This window comes from Ichthyophthirius multifiliis (genome assembly GCF_000220395.1).
Source record: "Ichthyophthirius multifiliis unplaced genomic scaffold scaff_1120509249489, whole genome shotgun sequence".
Classification (NCBI taxonomy): domain Eukaryota; phylum Ciliophora; class Oligohymenophorea; order Hymenostomatida; genus Ichthyophthirius; species Ichthyophthirius multifiliis.
Genome location: NW_004087669.1, coordinates 10,791 through 26,032, shown reverse-complemented (window position 1 = coordinate 26,032; position 15,242 = coordinate 10,791). Strand labels below are relative to the sequence as shown.

Below are 15,242 nucleotides of genomic sequence, written 5' to 3'. Positions count from 1 at the left end.
ATTTTTTTTTTTTTAAATAAAAGTAAAATAAATATATATGCATTATTTGTTTAAATATATAATATATTTATTATGTTTTATAAATAAAAAAGTTATTATATTAAAGAAAATAAAATATATGAATATATAAATAAATAACTAATATTATACATATAGATTTATTTGAATAGTAATATTATAATATTAGGAAAGTTTATTTATTTTTTTAATTAAAAAAATAGTTATTTAATTAAATTAAGTGTTTAAATATTTGTTTGAGAGTATAATATTAAATATATAGAGAAATACATTTTATTTAGTTATTTATTAATTTAATTTTATTATTTAGCAAAAAAATGAAAATATTGGTTTAAACGAATTAAAAGACTGAATTAGATTTCTTTTTACGTAAAAAAATAAAATAAAATATCAAATTAAAATTATATTGATAGAAATTTAATGACTATTTTAAAAAATAATGTTATTTTATAATTATTATTCAAAGTTTTATGTTTATTAGATTTTGTTTTTAATTTTTTTTATTAATTCTACTTTTATTTTTCGTTTATTTTTATTACTGTTTTTATATTAGTTTCTTTAATTATATTAAATAACTTTTTATATTAGTTAATGTTAGTTTCTTATTAAATATCTTTATTAATAAACTTTTTATAATAAATTTTATAAGGTTTTTTATGAAAAATATTAAACAAAATTGCTTATTTGCTTTATATAATATAATTTATTATTAAATATATAAACAAAAAATAAATAAATCTAAAATTATTTAGCATTATATAAGATTAAAGTTTTTATTTATCTAAATTTATATTTTTTACTTGAAAAGAATAATTTAAATTATATGAATAATGGGATAAATAAATATTTAAAAAGATACAAAAATTAAAATTAATATAAAAGAGGTAAATATATACTAATCCAATTAATATTAAAATATCCGTTTATTATAAATACTAATATAAGTTATTATATAAAAAAAAACCTTTAGTATACAGAACAAATATTTTAAAATTTATATTGTTTTATTTGGTTATAAATATTTACTATTTCTTTTATTTTTATATCATTAAATAACAATTTGCGTTTATTGACATAGTAATTATATGTAAAAAAGCATAAAAAAGGTTAACAATAAAGCCTATTTTATTATTAAAATTTAGAATTTCAATAGTACAAAATAATTACTTAAATGATTTGTATTTAATTTTAAAAAAATTCTATATATTTTTATTTAAATAACAAAATTGATATATAATAAAATAGAATATAGGCTAAATCAAAAATATATTATTTTAATGATTTTATTATAAAATAAAGCAATAAAATATATATTTATTAATGTATAAATATCTAATTAAGTAAAATTAATTTTAAAATGTATTCTTCTTTAATTACGATATATAGTATTCCTATTATTCTTATTATATTTATTAGTGTTCCTAATTTTATATAATTATTATTACATACTTTATATTTTTAATTAAATTATTCTAAAAGTATACTTTTTAATTAAATAAAAATATTATTATTTATGTTTTTAATAAAGAAATAAAAAGAACTTAATATCGATTGTAAAAATAAAGTTTTTAATTAATATATATAAAAATAAAATGAGAAATTTTTATTTTAAAGGTTTTATATATTTAATTTTTAATTTATTAAATATTATTGTAAAACAAATATATTTGCTTTTTTTAAAAAAAGTATTTAATTAATTTAAATAAATTAAATATCTATTTTTACTAAGTTTATTTTAAATATATTAAGTACTAATTTAAAATTTAATATATATATATATATATATATATATATATATATTTATTTATATATATATTTATAATTAAAAATATTTATTTTATTTTCATATTATTTTACTTTAAATATTATTATAAAAAAAATACAATATTTTAATAATCGATAATATAGTTTATTTAAAAAAACAAAAACAAAATACTATTATTAATAGTAAAAAAAAATTATATATAGTTATTTTTCAAAAAAATATTATATATATTATAATATTAAAAATATTTTATAATATTAAAAAATAAAAATATATAAATATATTTATATTAAAATATATAAATATATAAATATTTTTATTTATAAATATATTTATTTATATTTATGTTATTTATTTATATAATACTTAATAATTAAATTTAAAATAAAAAAAATTCAAATTATTTTAATAATATCTTTAATACTTCTATTTTTAAAAACTATTTCATTTAAAAATTCTATATGCTTATTTTATTTTTTATACTTTTCATAAACACTAAAAGGTATATATCTGACCTCAAGTCCATAATTTTAATTCAAAATCTTAAATTTAAGTTATGTATATATATTTTCAATTACAAATATTTAAATGTTTAGATCTTCTATAATAATTTCATCTTATGTTTTAATATTTTCTTAATCTTTTTAAATATCGTATGTATAGAAATAATGTTAAAATCCATTTACTTCAACCACTATATTATCATTAATTAAACAATCTATTTAAAAAGTATCATCTATAAATATTTCTTATTTATAATTTTTAATTAGATTTTTATTATTTTGAACTATTTAATCAATAACTTGTTTTTAAAGAAGTGAAATTGTACCCGAAAAATTGACTTTTTTAAATGTTTAGGCTAAATCATCTTTATTTTTTTCATTTAAAATTTAATTTTTTTCATCTTTTTTAAAAAGAAGGAAATTTTTGGCTAAAAAATAAAAGGAAATTTTCTCTTTTAGAGACTTATTTTAATTTTTTAAAAAATAAAGGAAAAAATTAGAAATTAAGGAAATATTTTCAATTGATATAAAAGTTGGATTTTCAGCTATTTTTTAAAAATCAAATTTTTTCTCGAATTTCAAAAGCGAAAAAATTATTTAAATTTTTGTTTCATTTTGCATTTAGTTTATATTTTTTTAAAAGAAAAAATTTATTTGATTTTTAGTTAATATCAAAGGATTTAAAGGGTATTAACTTAAAAATTAAAGCATTTTTTAAAACTAATCTATATTCATTTTTTAAAAAAGATTACCTTTTGTCAATATTTCTTCCAGTTTTTTCATTAAAGAATGCTTTACAATCAAACTTTTGTCAAAAATATTAAATAATTTGCAAATTAAATGTGTTTTAGAGTATTTATCTTCAGGATAGTCTAATATAAGTTCATATAATTGGGTATATAAAGTTATTCTTTTTTATATATTATTATTATATATAGATTTTTCGGCCATATTTTCTATAAAATCGATTAATTCTCCTATATTATCTTAATTTTTCAATAGTTAAATATATTAAATGAATGTTTGGGGAGGAATTTCGTCTATTTGAGTATTTTTGAACTATTTTATGAATAAATTTAATGTTTAAAAATTCTAAATTTCATTCAAAAGTAAAAAACTAATAAATATATCATTTTAAAGGAACATAAATAATTATTTTAAATAAAAATCGAGATTTTGATCTTTTTAATTTTCGAATAAAATTTGATTTATATTTTAATCATTTTCATTTGTTTTTTGTATATTATTATTTTCTTGGTAATTTTAAAGATTTTATTATTGATTTTCATTCTAATTTTAAAGATTTTCCTGTTCGTTTATAAGATTTTGTTATTTATTTTATTGATTTTCATAATTTTCTTGTTAATATTAAAGATTTTGTTATTTATTTTAAAGATTTTCCTGTTCGTTTATAATATTTTGTTATTTATTTTATTGATTTTAAATATTTTCTTGCTAATATTAAAGATTTTGTTGTTATTTTTAAAGATTTTCCTGTTTGTTTATAAGATTTTGTTATTCATTTTATTGATTTTAAAGATTTTCGAGTTCGTTTTAAGATTTTTGATTTAAAAAAGCATTATTTTAAATTTTTTCATTTATTTTTTAAAGAAAATCTTATTAATTTTCAGATTTTTCATTTATTTTTTAAATTATATGATTTTCTAATGGATTTATTTATTGAAAAATTTCCAGTTTTTTATGAAGTGATATTGGGTGTATTTTTTGCGTTTTTTATAGAAAATTTAGTATTATTTTATAAAAAAATTATTCGTACATTTAAAGTTATTTTTCTTTTATTATTTTTATAAAAGATTCGATAATTTATTCTATTTGGTGTTTTTAGAGATTTTTTATATCTATATGGCTTATTTTTTCGAATAGTTATTTAAAAAAATAAACTATTTGTTCATTTAATAGTTAATATTTTATCGAAAAAATTAAAATATCAACTCCTATGATTATTTATTAATAAATATTGTTGTTTTTTTAGAAATTTAGGGCAAGTATTATATTTAAAAGAATGCTTTGTATTAAGTTTTAGTCGTTTTGAGAAAATTAAGCTTAAAATTCTTTAATTTTTATTGAATTTTTATACATTTGTAATATTAGATTGTTTATTTCGGTCTATAATTATTAATTTAAAGGATAATTTTTCTCAAAATTAGAATTTATATGGAATATGTTAATATTATTTTAATGTTAAATGGCTCTTATTTTAGAAAGACTTTGAAGAAAAATTTAAGAAGAGAAACATTATTTTTAATATTAATTAAGATAGAATATATTTTTTATTTTATTATACATTTTTTATATATAAGTATATTTATACTTGTAATATATAATAAATATATATATAATATATATATATAAATATATAAATATTAATATATATATATCTTCATATTTTTAGTTTTTATCTTTTTTATTATACAATGTTATCTATTATTTATTAATCTAATTTTTTATTATCTAAATAATTATCACTTGCGCTCTCTATAATTTCAAAATAAAGAGCTGTTATGAAACTCTCATCATCTACAGCGACCATTTCAAAGAAAAGTTACATAATAAAACATAAGTCAATTTATAATTATTAAAAGGAAAAATTATCAAAAATCTTCACTTATCTAACTCTTTCAATTATTCCTTTAAAAATACCTTTCAAAAGACTCATTAGAAGTAAATTTCGATTAAATTCTAACCTATTAGTATCGAATTAGTGGCTTTTTTTTACCAGCATACGTTCCATTTCAATATTAAAAGTACCGTCAAGTTTAACAAATGAGGTTTTCTTTACTAAACTACGTTTCATGTCGGGGAAAAATATGTTCAATTCTAATATTATAGTACGAATATAGTTTACAATATTATTTATTTCAGGTGATATATCTGATGGAGGTTATGTGTTTTAAATGAATTTATTGTCTTCGAAATAAGAGTCAAGGCTTCCGAGAATTTCTTCAGAAGAACTTTAACAATAGTTTACGTAGTTTATACTAAAATCATATTTAGCACCGTTTTGTATTTTTTATATATCTTAATTTAAAGTAGTGCTTTTAAGATTTTAATAAAAACTAATAAAAAATATATATAAAAATAAAAAAATATAATATATATATATATATATATATATATATATATATATATAAATATATTTACTTTTATAAAGAATATTATTATTAAATTAGTGAAGGTAAAGATTACTCAATAATTGTATTTAATGTATCAAAAATTTGCGAAATAATTTTTTTTTCATAAATTTATAAGAATTAATTAACTAATAAAAAATAAACATTATTTTCCGGACTTTATTAAAATCTCTAAAAAAGTGCAATAAATTAATTATTAAGTTTATTCATTTAAGTCCTATTAGCTGGTACACTATTATATAAATTAACATTATCAATAGAAACTTAATTTTATCTCATTCCTAGTGTTTTGTGTATAATTTTACAAAAATCAACCATTTAACCATGCATAAGACCTATAAACATATCGTGATTTTTTAGATATTAATCTTCTGAAAATACAAAAGATTTAAGTTCTAAAGATACACATTAAATAAGTGAATCTAGTTTATTTTTTAAAATTGTTGTCAATTAAAAAATTTCCCTTTTTAAATTCGATTCGGCTTCTTGTAAATCATGATCTGATTTATCGTTTATGTATTCATCTTAAATTTATTTACATTAATATTTAGTCTCAATTATTAATTACATGTAGTCATATCTTAAATTAGAAAAACAATTCATTACTTAACTTCTACATACATTCTCGACTTATTCGAAAAATTTATCGGCTAGTTCAGTCTTTAAATTTCTATCAATAAACTAATTTTAGAAAATTTATTCATTTAAAAATTCATTTAATACTTTAAAGCATTAATTTACCTATAAATATAGATTATTTTAAAGTAAATAATATTATACAATAAAATTTTTTATATTTATATATATATAATTATATATTTATATATTTATATATTTATATATATAGATAATATATTTAATGTTACTTCTAAATTTGTTATTTTTTTAGATGATATTTTTTCGCTTGTTTTTTGTAATAAATTCATAAAAATTTCTTTTATTGTTTATGAAATAACATCTCCTTTTTAAAATTTAGGGTTTAATATTTAACTTATTTCTTTCAATAAAAATTATATTTCATTTTTAAGTTCTTCGAATAAATTTACTTTTAGTTAATTCATTAGCCATATTATTGTTCCTTCTTAGTCAGTTTAAATTTTTACTGTTTGATATTCTAGATTTTCATAGAAATTTTTTAATTCATCTAAATTTACACAATATTTTTTGTTTATAAAAATTAGTCTAATTTCTATTAAAAATTAATTTCTTTTTTTAAGAAAATTATTTATTTATTTTTTTATATATATTCAAAAATAAAAATACATTATTATTATTAATCTTCATTATTATTTTATTTTAATCCTAAAACTTATAATGAAACTTAATTTTCTATAATATCAGAAGCCATTTATTAAAATCTATCCTTTGCAATTTTCAAATAATTTCTTAAAACAGACTCTTAATCCTACATAAAAGCTACTAATTTATTAGTTATAAATTTTAATTCTTGGGTATTTAATTAATCCACTTGTCCACTTTTTTGTTTAATAAGACCTAATAAAAAGCTTTAAGGCTTGTATAAATTTTATAAATTCCATAATATAGTTCTTATTTCTTCAATTTTTCCTATTGAATCTTTATATATAGGAGCTACTAATGGTTCTTCTTTAAAATCATCCAACATTTTAAAACATACCTTTATTAATATTAAATAAATAAAAAAAATATATATATATATATATAAATATATATATATATATAATATAAATTTTATATATATATATTATATTTATATCATATACCTTATAATTTTCTACTGACTTAGAGAATATTTCTTTATAATCAATTTTTTATATTTCTACCATTTATTTGTAAGCTTGTAAATCTTTAGTTAATATTTCTGGAAATTAACAAAGTGAATTAAGTTTTTATAAATCTTTATTTATTATATCTAATTTTTAGATTTCTCCTCGTTTTATACTTAAAGAATCGTCTATATGGGTTGATAAAGTAATTATTTTATTCATTGACTCTTCTAGGTTTTTCATTTTATCATCTACTTTAAAAATATCGTTTTTCATCTTCTTTACTGTGTCTATAGAACTTATAAATTTTGAATAATTTTGGAATACTAGTGATTAGATTTCTTAATCGTAATTTTTTATTTCTTACTGGACTGTGTTATTTTTTCGAATTAGGTCTTGTAGGGAATTTCTTTTGAGAAATTCTGTTAAGTATTTTTGGGCTTCAAAACTGTTTGAATCTATATCTAATGTGTCCATTTTTTATATTTTTATTTTGTTTTAGTTTATTTGTTTTTAGTAATAATATTTTTTTTTATTATGATTTTTTTTTGTTTTAAATGTATTTTTTATTTATTTATTAATTGTTTTTATTTTTACTTTTTAAAAATAAAAAATATTTAAGATTTCTTTTAATTAAAATTGTATATTTTATTTAATAAATAATAGGAATATAATGGAAAATTGAACTATTAATTATTTAATTTTTAATGAATATAATTTATGTAATATGACATTATATTATTTTATATTTTTTATATTTATTTTAAACTTTTAGATATAAATGAAAAAATATAATTTTGTTTACAATACATATATATGACAGAAGCACGTAAAAAATAAAATAAGCTTTATTTTTAACTTGAAGTTTTGTATTTTATTATTAGATTTAATTTTAATAGACTTCATATTTTTTATAATAAAAATAAATTATATATTGAAAATTTATATCTATTTAGCTTTAAAAATGAATATTAAATAGCTTTTTAAAATTAATAAATACAAAAATAAAAAGATTCTTTATAAATAATGAAAGAAAATAAAAATAAAATATTCTAAACATATAATATTCATTAAACTTTAAAAATATAAAATAAAAATATATGAAATATTTATATTAAATTTTAAAAATAATAATATATATATAATTTCTATATATTCTTAAGATAAATAATAATAAAAAAAATATATAAAATTATACTTAAGTAAAAATTATATAAAATGTCAAAAAAAATATTTTTTATAATAAAAATATTATATATAAAAAGAATTAAAATTGCTATTAGTTATTTAAATGTTTATATTTAATATATTTATTATTATTTTTCTATAAAAAATAACATTAATAATTAATTATAGCAATAATGATATTTTTATTATATAAAATATATATAAAAAATTTTATTTTAAATTTTTATATTTAATGTTTTATAATATACAAGAAATATAAAATAAATAATATAGTATATATAATATTGTTTTTAATAAAAAAGTTTTTATGAAATAGATTGAAAAAATAAAACATTAAAAATATATATATATATATATATATATATATATATATATATTTATATATAAATTATTTATTTTATTATTTTAAAACTAAACATATTAAGGAAAAAGAATAAAATAAAGAATATATAAGTTAAAATATATATAAATAAAATTATAATAATAATAAAAAAATATATATATCTTAATAAATATATTTATTTATTTTATTTAATAAATATACTTAAGATTTTTTTTTTTTTTTTTTTTATTTTAATTAATATATTAAATGTAATTATCTATTTTTTATTTGTATATAATTTTTTTTTATTTATAAAAAATTTTCTGATAATAATTATTTTATATATTATGTAAAAAAGATATAATAAATAATTTATTAAAGAAAAAAAATATTTTATTTATACATATATTCATAATTAAAAATATATTTGAAGATTTAAAAAATTAATATAATAAATATTTTTAAATATAAAATAAAATAAACAGAAAAATATATTGTTTAAAAAATAATAATAAAAACAATATTAATAATAATAATAATAATAAAAATATTTATAATAATAATAATAATATTAAAAGCTATAATCATTGTAATAATTATTATTATTAATAATATATATATATATATATATATATATATATATATATATATAAAAAAATCAAATCCATTTTTCTTTTTTTGGACAACTTATACTATCGAATTTCATTTTAAGCATTTTTTTATTTTCCTCATCAATATTGTTAATTAATATCCCTAAAGCCAACCATTTTAATTTTTTCATTTTTTAAACTGCATTAAGAATACTATTAGCCCCTTCACTTCTTATATTATTATTATCTAATAAAATATATACAATTCCTAGATTAACATTATTTTCTAAAACACTTGAAATATAATAGGATTCTTCTATATTTATATCATTATTTCTTAAAGATAGATACAAAACTTCTAATTGATTGATTCTCTATATAAATTCCATTAGTTATTTAAATTATTATTTTGATTCATTATTTTATAATTTCATAGACCCATTTATTGAAATATAAATTTTCTTCAAATTATATGAATGAGTAAATATTAAATTACTTAATTATTCGAAAGCCTATTTGTTCATTTATCCATTATTATCTATGTAAATTGCTAAATGATTGATTTATTTAAAATTCGATAAACAGTCAAAAAGCTTCACATACCCGTCACTTGATATTTTATTATCGGCCAAACATATATTTATATTTTTTGTATTACTTATATTCCTCATTTCATCACAAACAAGGGAAAGCTAAGTATCGTCCATATCCATTCGAGGTAAATAGACACTAAAACAGACTTTATCCTAGTTATATTTAGATAATTCATCACAAACTTCCTTTATATTTGTAATTTCTTCCTTTCCATATATAGCTACATAACATTCAAAGCCCATTGAACTCCAGAAATCGTCTGTTTTCGCAACTTCAATTTTCTTGTTTTGGTATTTTTGGGAGAATTTTTATTTAATTAAAGAGTCTATTTTATCAAAAGTAAGGACTTTTTGCTCAAACTAAGTAATTATTTAAGAGTGTAAATTCGCATATTAAGAAATCTATTAAGAAGAGATTTATTTCCATTATTAAGGCTAAAATGAAAAATCTGCAAATGAGATAGTATTGACTAATTTTTGAAGCTCTTTTAGCTCATATTGTAGTGCATTTTAAAAAACTTCGTATTCGATTCTGTTTTCGTAGTAATTTTTAAAGACGGAATTTATTTTTTAAACTGGTTTAGAGTTTTTTACGTTTAAAATTTTATTGTTTTATACTTCAACTTTTGAAATTATGTCTTTTTGATATTATTTCATTCCTTTTATGAATTAATCAATTATTTCTTCGAATACTTGGTCTATAGAAGAAATTTCAATGTATTTTTTATTTAAATTAATTGTCTGGTTTTAAGGGTGAAAGGGATAAAAATTATTAATTACATTTTAGCAATTACTTTCTTTAAGTTCTTGTAAAGATAAAATGTTGTGTTTATGAGTAGAGTGAAGGTCAGTCTTCTTTATGCATTATTAGCAAATTATACGGCTGCCAGCAGAACAGTTCACGTCTATACAAAGACTGAAACCAGAAATATTTGGGTGGTTAGGGCATTTGAAGTGGTTGTTAGAAACCGGAGATGGGGTAGAGTTGTTTTAAGATTAGAACGAATTTTAAATTTTAGATGTATTTTAGCTAGATGAATTAGTTGCCATTTTTTAATATTGATTTTTATAATATATTTTTTAAAAAATACTTAATATATAAATAATAATGATTATTTTTCGTAAATATTATTAAATTTGTTATTTGCATTATTTATAAATAGAAAAAATAAAATATTATAAATAAATATATAAAAATTAAATATATAAACTAAAATAAAAATTTATATAAATTTAGATTATCTATAATAAAAATACTTATAATAAAAAATAATAATTATTAAATAAGATATATATAAATAAAAATATAATTTATTTAAATGTTTATATATTTATATATTTCCATATAAAAATATATAAATATTTTTTTATTACTTTATTTTATATTACATATTTAATTTTTATTAATATTATTTTTTAAGAATAAAAAATTCTCTTAAAAATTTATATTTATAATAATTTATCTTATTTATTTTAAATATTAAATAATTTATTTACTTAAAATGATTATGTTTTATTTTTTATATTCTTTTTATTTGATTTTTAATATATTTTTATTTTAATTTTTTATTTATTATTTTTGATTATTCATTGTAAACATTATATTTATATTTTATTTATTTATATATTAATAATATTAATTATAATAAATAATTTAAATATTTTATAATAATTATATTGTCTTTTCTTTTATTATTATTCGAGCAATAAATTATTAATTTTCAAAAACATAATTGTTCTCTATATTTTTAGATAATAATTATTATCTTTTTTTTATTTTTATTTTTTCATTAATTAAATTTATTATTCTATTTAAAATTAGATATTATTTATTTTAGTTCTAAAAATGGCATATTTATGATTATATCTATCGATGTTTTTGTTTTATTGGCATGTATATATATATATATGTATATATTGTTATTTAATATTTAGAATAAACAAAATAATAATTATAAATTATTTTTTATTTATATATTTTAAATATAAATTGATATTTCTTATTTTTAACTTTTTTTAAAAAAAAACTATACAATTATAAATAAAAAAATTTTATACATATTTTATATAATAATATGAAAAATATAAATTATTTAGAAAATTTCTTTCTTTTTATAAATTATAAATTCGAAAAAAATCAAATAAACACTTAATTTGCTTTATATCTTTTTTTATAAAAAAAAAACACACACACAATAAATAATATTTTCATCATTATTATTTGCATTCTTGTTTTTCACCAGTCGCCCCTCCTTTACTATTTCCTTTACCTTTTCCTGCTTTTTTATCTTTAGGAGGTTCTTCTATATCCTCTTCATCATCTAAATCTTCATCATCATATTCATCTTCTCCAGTTTTAACTCCTAAGAAATACTCAAGGGAGTAAGGAATAACTTCATCAACTAAACTCTTATAGATATCAAAATCAATATTAAGTCTATCTAATTAAACATTTTCTTCTTCATTTTCACTTTCTTCTTTTTCTGTGCTTTTTATAGGCGCAGAATTATTAAAGAAATTGAAGAAAGATTCAATTTTTTGTTCTTTTTCAACAACTCTTTTAGCTCCAGTTTTTTTATTTTTTTAGGTTTTTTTTGTAATTTTAACTGTAGTTTTTTTTCCTTCATTCCATTCAATTTCTGTACCTGTAGATTTTAAAGGTTCACCTTCCTTATCTAATTCGAAAGTCTTTTTTAAAGTCGAATTTTTAAAAAATTCGTTCTCACTGAAATGGAAAATTAATTCATATTTACATGCGTCTAAAGGAATATATTCTATTCTTTTCAAACTTTTTAATACAGGACCGTCTTATTATTTTATTTCTTAAGCAAGAATATCATTATTCCACATTGCTTTGGACCAAAATTCGCTTATTTCTTATTCTTTTGGTAATGCCTCGAGTTGATCTTTTTCGCCTTCTTTTAAATATTTTTATAAGTCTTTAAGATCTTCTTCAGCTGGGTATTTTCCTTATATTAATTCTTATGACTTTTTTATTTTTTATTTTAATTTATAAATATGTATTATTTCTTTTTATTTTTGTACTTTTTCGTATATTGGCTTAGATTTTAATTCATATTCGTATTATAATAATTACATTTTTTCAGATAATTCATCATCTAAAGCTTTCTTTTTTAATAAATGATAGTTTATAGCTACAGCACGGAATTTTTCGCTTAATGGGAGTTCTTTTAAAGCATTATCGACATCTTCTTAGATTTATTTTTCATATTTATGAACATCAGTACAGTTTTTATCCTATTTTTTTATAAATATTAGATTTATTTGTGTTTTTTTACTACGCAAGACATTTTTTATTTTTATTTTTAGTTTTTTTTATTTTTTATTTTTTTAGTTTTTTAGTTTTTTTTTTTATTTTATAGATATTATATTTATTAATATTATAAAAAATATATACATATTTTATATTTTATTTTATATATATATATATATATTTATTTTTTAGCTTATATTTTTATATTTATTTAACTTTTTTTTTTAATTTAAAGATTTAAAGTATTATGATTGTGATTTTGATTTTTTTTTTTTTTTTTTTTAATAAAAAAATAATTTTAGTTTTATTTATAATATATTTTAATTTTATTCTTTTAATTATCTTAATTTTGACTATAAAACTATTTTTATATATATATATACAAAATATTATTAAATACATTATTAAAATAAAAAAATAAAATAATATTAGATGATTAATAAGTATTTATTATTAAATATTTATTATGTTTAATAATAAAAATCTTTATTTTTTTTATTAAATTAAATAAACTATTAATTATTTTTATTAAATAAAAAAATGTATGTTTTCAATATAGCAATAAAATAATATATATATATATATATATATATATATATATATATATATATATATATATATATATTATATTGTGTTCGATTTTTATAAATAAATATTTAAAGAAATAATAATATATTTTATAGATAATAAAGACTTTTTATAAAAAATATTTATTGATAAAAATAAATATATTTATAATTTAAAATATATATATAAATTTATACGAATTTTTATTTTAATTAAATTTTATCATTTTAAATTTTAAAAACATATATGTAGTTTTAATTATATTAATAGTTATTTATTGCAATTTAATCATTTTTAAAATAAATATTAAAAATTTAATTTAACTCTTTGTTTATTTTTATAAATATGTTTAATATTTTATTTTTTGTATCTAAAATCTTATATATAACTATTAAATTTTAAAATACTTACTTTATTTACTTATATGAAGTTTTTAATTAATATATTTATTTAAGAAAAAAAATAACTGTATTAATAAATAAAAATAAATACCTTTTTTATTTATATAACAATATACATTATTAAAAAATAAAAAAAATATGATGATAAATTTATTAAAAAAGACAAACGGTTTATTATTAAAATTTTTTTTTATTTTATTAGTCTTTATATAAACAATCGAATATTTAATACTTTAATACGTTTATGATTATAATGATTTTAAACCTTTACTGGTAATTGTAATAACAATTTAGGTTTTAATTTTTTTGCTATTTTTTTTGTATAAATTGAAAGGTAAGAAAGTGTATGATCTTATTATTATTCTACAACTAATTATATTTGTTTTATTATTAGAAATTAATTTAAATTTCAAATATAATATTTAAGAAAACAATTATTTTTAGATTTTATTAATTTGTAGGATTTTTTTAGAATTAAATTATAGAAATATATTAACTTTATTTCTTTGTATTTCCTCTTCAATATATTTTATTGTTAGGATTTAATTGGCAAATAGTTTATCTTTTTATAGCAAATATAGACTCTTTTTAATTTTAATTTTAATATTGTTTTGTTTAATAAACGAAAAGTTAATTCATTAACAATCTTAAATCTAAAATTTTAAAAAGTACTAACATTAGCATATCAATTCAAAGAATAATATTCGTTAAAATTAAAATTCGATGTATTAAATATTTCAAAAACAGCAAGCAAAACATACATAAACAAAAATAAACGAAAATATAACAAAAGTAGTCAGTTTAAACCAATATTTATCTGAAAAAAAGTGTGAATTAAAATAACAGGAAAATATTAATAATACAGTTATTTCGTACAAAACATATAATTTAAATGTTTCGAACTAAAATATTGAAGATTTATAAAATTTTGAATAATTAATTATTTAATAATTAGAAACTGCCTATATTATTATAGATTAGGATTTAAATATTAAATATTATAATTAATAAATCCATCGTTTTATAGATGTTTCAGAAAGTGAAGATATATCTGATTTTTTATATAATCTATTCAAAATTTCTTTAAGTATAAATTCTAAATCTTAAATATCTTAAAAAAATGA

General features: G+C 15.0%; 2 protein-coding genes across 2 annotated transcripts, besides 50 other annotated features; both read right to left on the bottom strand. All coding sequences in view use genetic code 6, as the record gives it.

The window, feature by feature from the left end:
* Positions 1-14: part of a microsatellite that runs on past the window's edge.
* A 475-nt stretch (positions 15-489) lies between these two features.
* Positions 490-527: a microsatellite.
* Positions 528-1,784: 1,257 nt separating this feature from the next.
* Positions 1,785-1,839: a microsatellite.
* A 5-nt stretch (positions 1,840-1,844) lies between these two features.
* Positions 1,845-1,888: a microsatellite.
* Positions 1,889-1,954: 66 nt separating this feature from the next.
* Positions 1,955-2,043: a microsatellite.
* Positions 1,998-2,091: a microsatellite.
* Positions 1,999-2,098: a microsatellite.
* Positions 2,001-2,043: a microsatellite.
* Positions 2,009-2,047: a microsatellite.
* Positions 2,026-2,115: a microsatellite.
* Positions 2,052-2,097: a microsatellite.
* Positions 2,057-2,124: a microsatellite.
* Positions 2,111-2,144: a microsatellite.
* A 1,383-nt stretch (positions 2,145-3,527) lies between these two features.
* Positions 3,528-3,593: a microsatellite.
* Positions 3,549-3,678: a microsatellite.
* Positions 3,580-3,831: a microsatellite.
* Positions 3,625-3,719: a microsatellite.
* Positions 3,640-3,692: a microsatellite.
* Positions 3,661-3,721: a microsatellite.
* Positions 3,725-3,800: a microsatellite.
* A 792-nt stretch (positions 3,832-4,623) lies between the features above and the next one.
* Positions 4,624-4,685: a microsatellite.
* Positions 4,686-4,687: 2 nt separating this feature from the next.
* On the bottom strand, positions 4,688-7,243 carry IMG5_007800 (phospholipid-translocating p-type flippase family protein, putative; the record flags this gene model as incomplete). The annotated part of the gene is made up of 5 exons (XM_004039799.1): positions 4,688-5,363; positions 5,494-6,179; positions 6,305-6,582; positions 6,702-7,074; positions 7,181-7,243. The coding sequence occupies 5 exons, from the start codon at positions 7,241-7,243 to the stop codon at positions 4,688-4,690; spliced, it is 2,076 nt and encodes a 691-aa protein (XP_004039847.1).
* Positions 4,725-4,762: a microsatellite.
* Positions 5,356-5,439: a microsatellite.
* Positions 5,357-5,405: a microsatellite.
* Positions 5,394-5,444: a microsatellite.
* Positions 6,231-6,281: a microsatellite.
* Positions 6,231-6,294: a microsatellite.
* Positions 7,103-7,179: a microsatellite.
* Positions 7,244-7,916: 673 nt separating the features above from the next.
* Positions 7,917-7,949: a microsatellite.
* Positions 7,950-8,407: 458 nt separating this feature from the next.
* Positions 8,408-8,447: a microsatellite.
* A 263-nt stretch (positions 8,448-8,710) lies between these two features.
* Positions 8,711-8,757: a microsatellite.
* Positions 8,758-8,804: 47 nt separating this feature from the next.
* Positions 8,805-8,870: a microsatellite.
* A 327-nt stretch (positions 8,871-9,197) lies between these two features.
* Positions 9,198-9,264: a microsatellite.
* Positions 9,198-9,265: a microsatellite.
* Positions 9,266-9,304: 39 nt separating this feature from the next.
* Positions 9,305-9,345: a microsatellite.
* A 1,679-nt stretch (positions 9,346-11,024) lies between these two features.
* Positions 11,025-11,081: a microsatellite.
* Positions 11,030-11,076: a microsatellite.
* Positions 11,032-11,086: a microsatellite.
* Positions 11,032-11,091: a microsatellite.
* Positions 11,040-11,187: a microsatellite.
* Positions 11,041-11,100: a microsatellite.
* Positions 11,188-11,234: 47 nt separating the features above from the next.
* Positions 11,235-11,293: a microsatellite.
* Positions 11,294-11,387: 94 nt separating this feature from the next.
* Positions 11,388-11,447: a microsatellite.
* Positions 11,448-12,041: 594 nt separating this feature from the next.
* Positions 12,042-13,187, bottom strand: IMG5_007790 (nucleosome assembly protein, putative; the record flags this gene model as incomplete). The annotated part of the gene is made up of 3 exons (XM_004039798.1): positions 12,042-12,864; positions 12,922-13,134; positions 13,176-13,187. 3 exons carry the CDS (start codon positions 13,185-13,187, stop codon positions 12,088-12,090), a joined length of 1,002 nt encoding a protein of 333 aa, XP_004039846.1. The 3' UTR covers positions 12,042-12,087.
* Positions 13,186-13,255: a microsatellite.
* Positions 13,186-13,257: a microsatellite.
* Positions 13,187-13,255: a microsatellite.
* Positions 13,194-13,257: a microsatellite.
* Positions 13,258-13,332: 75 nt separating this feature from the next.
* Positions 13,333-13,382: a microsatellite.
* A 337-nt stretch (positions 13,383-13,719) lies between these two features.
* Positions 13,720-13,780: a microsatellite.
* Positions 13,781-13,874: 94 nt separating this feature from the next.
* Positions 13,875-13,911: a microsatellite.
* Between the last annotated feature and the right edge of the window lie 1,331 nt (positions 13,912-15,242).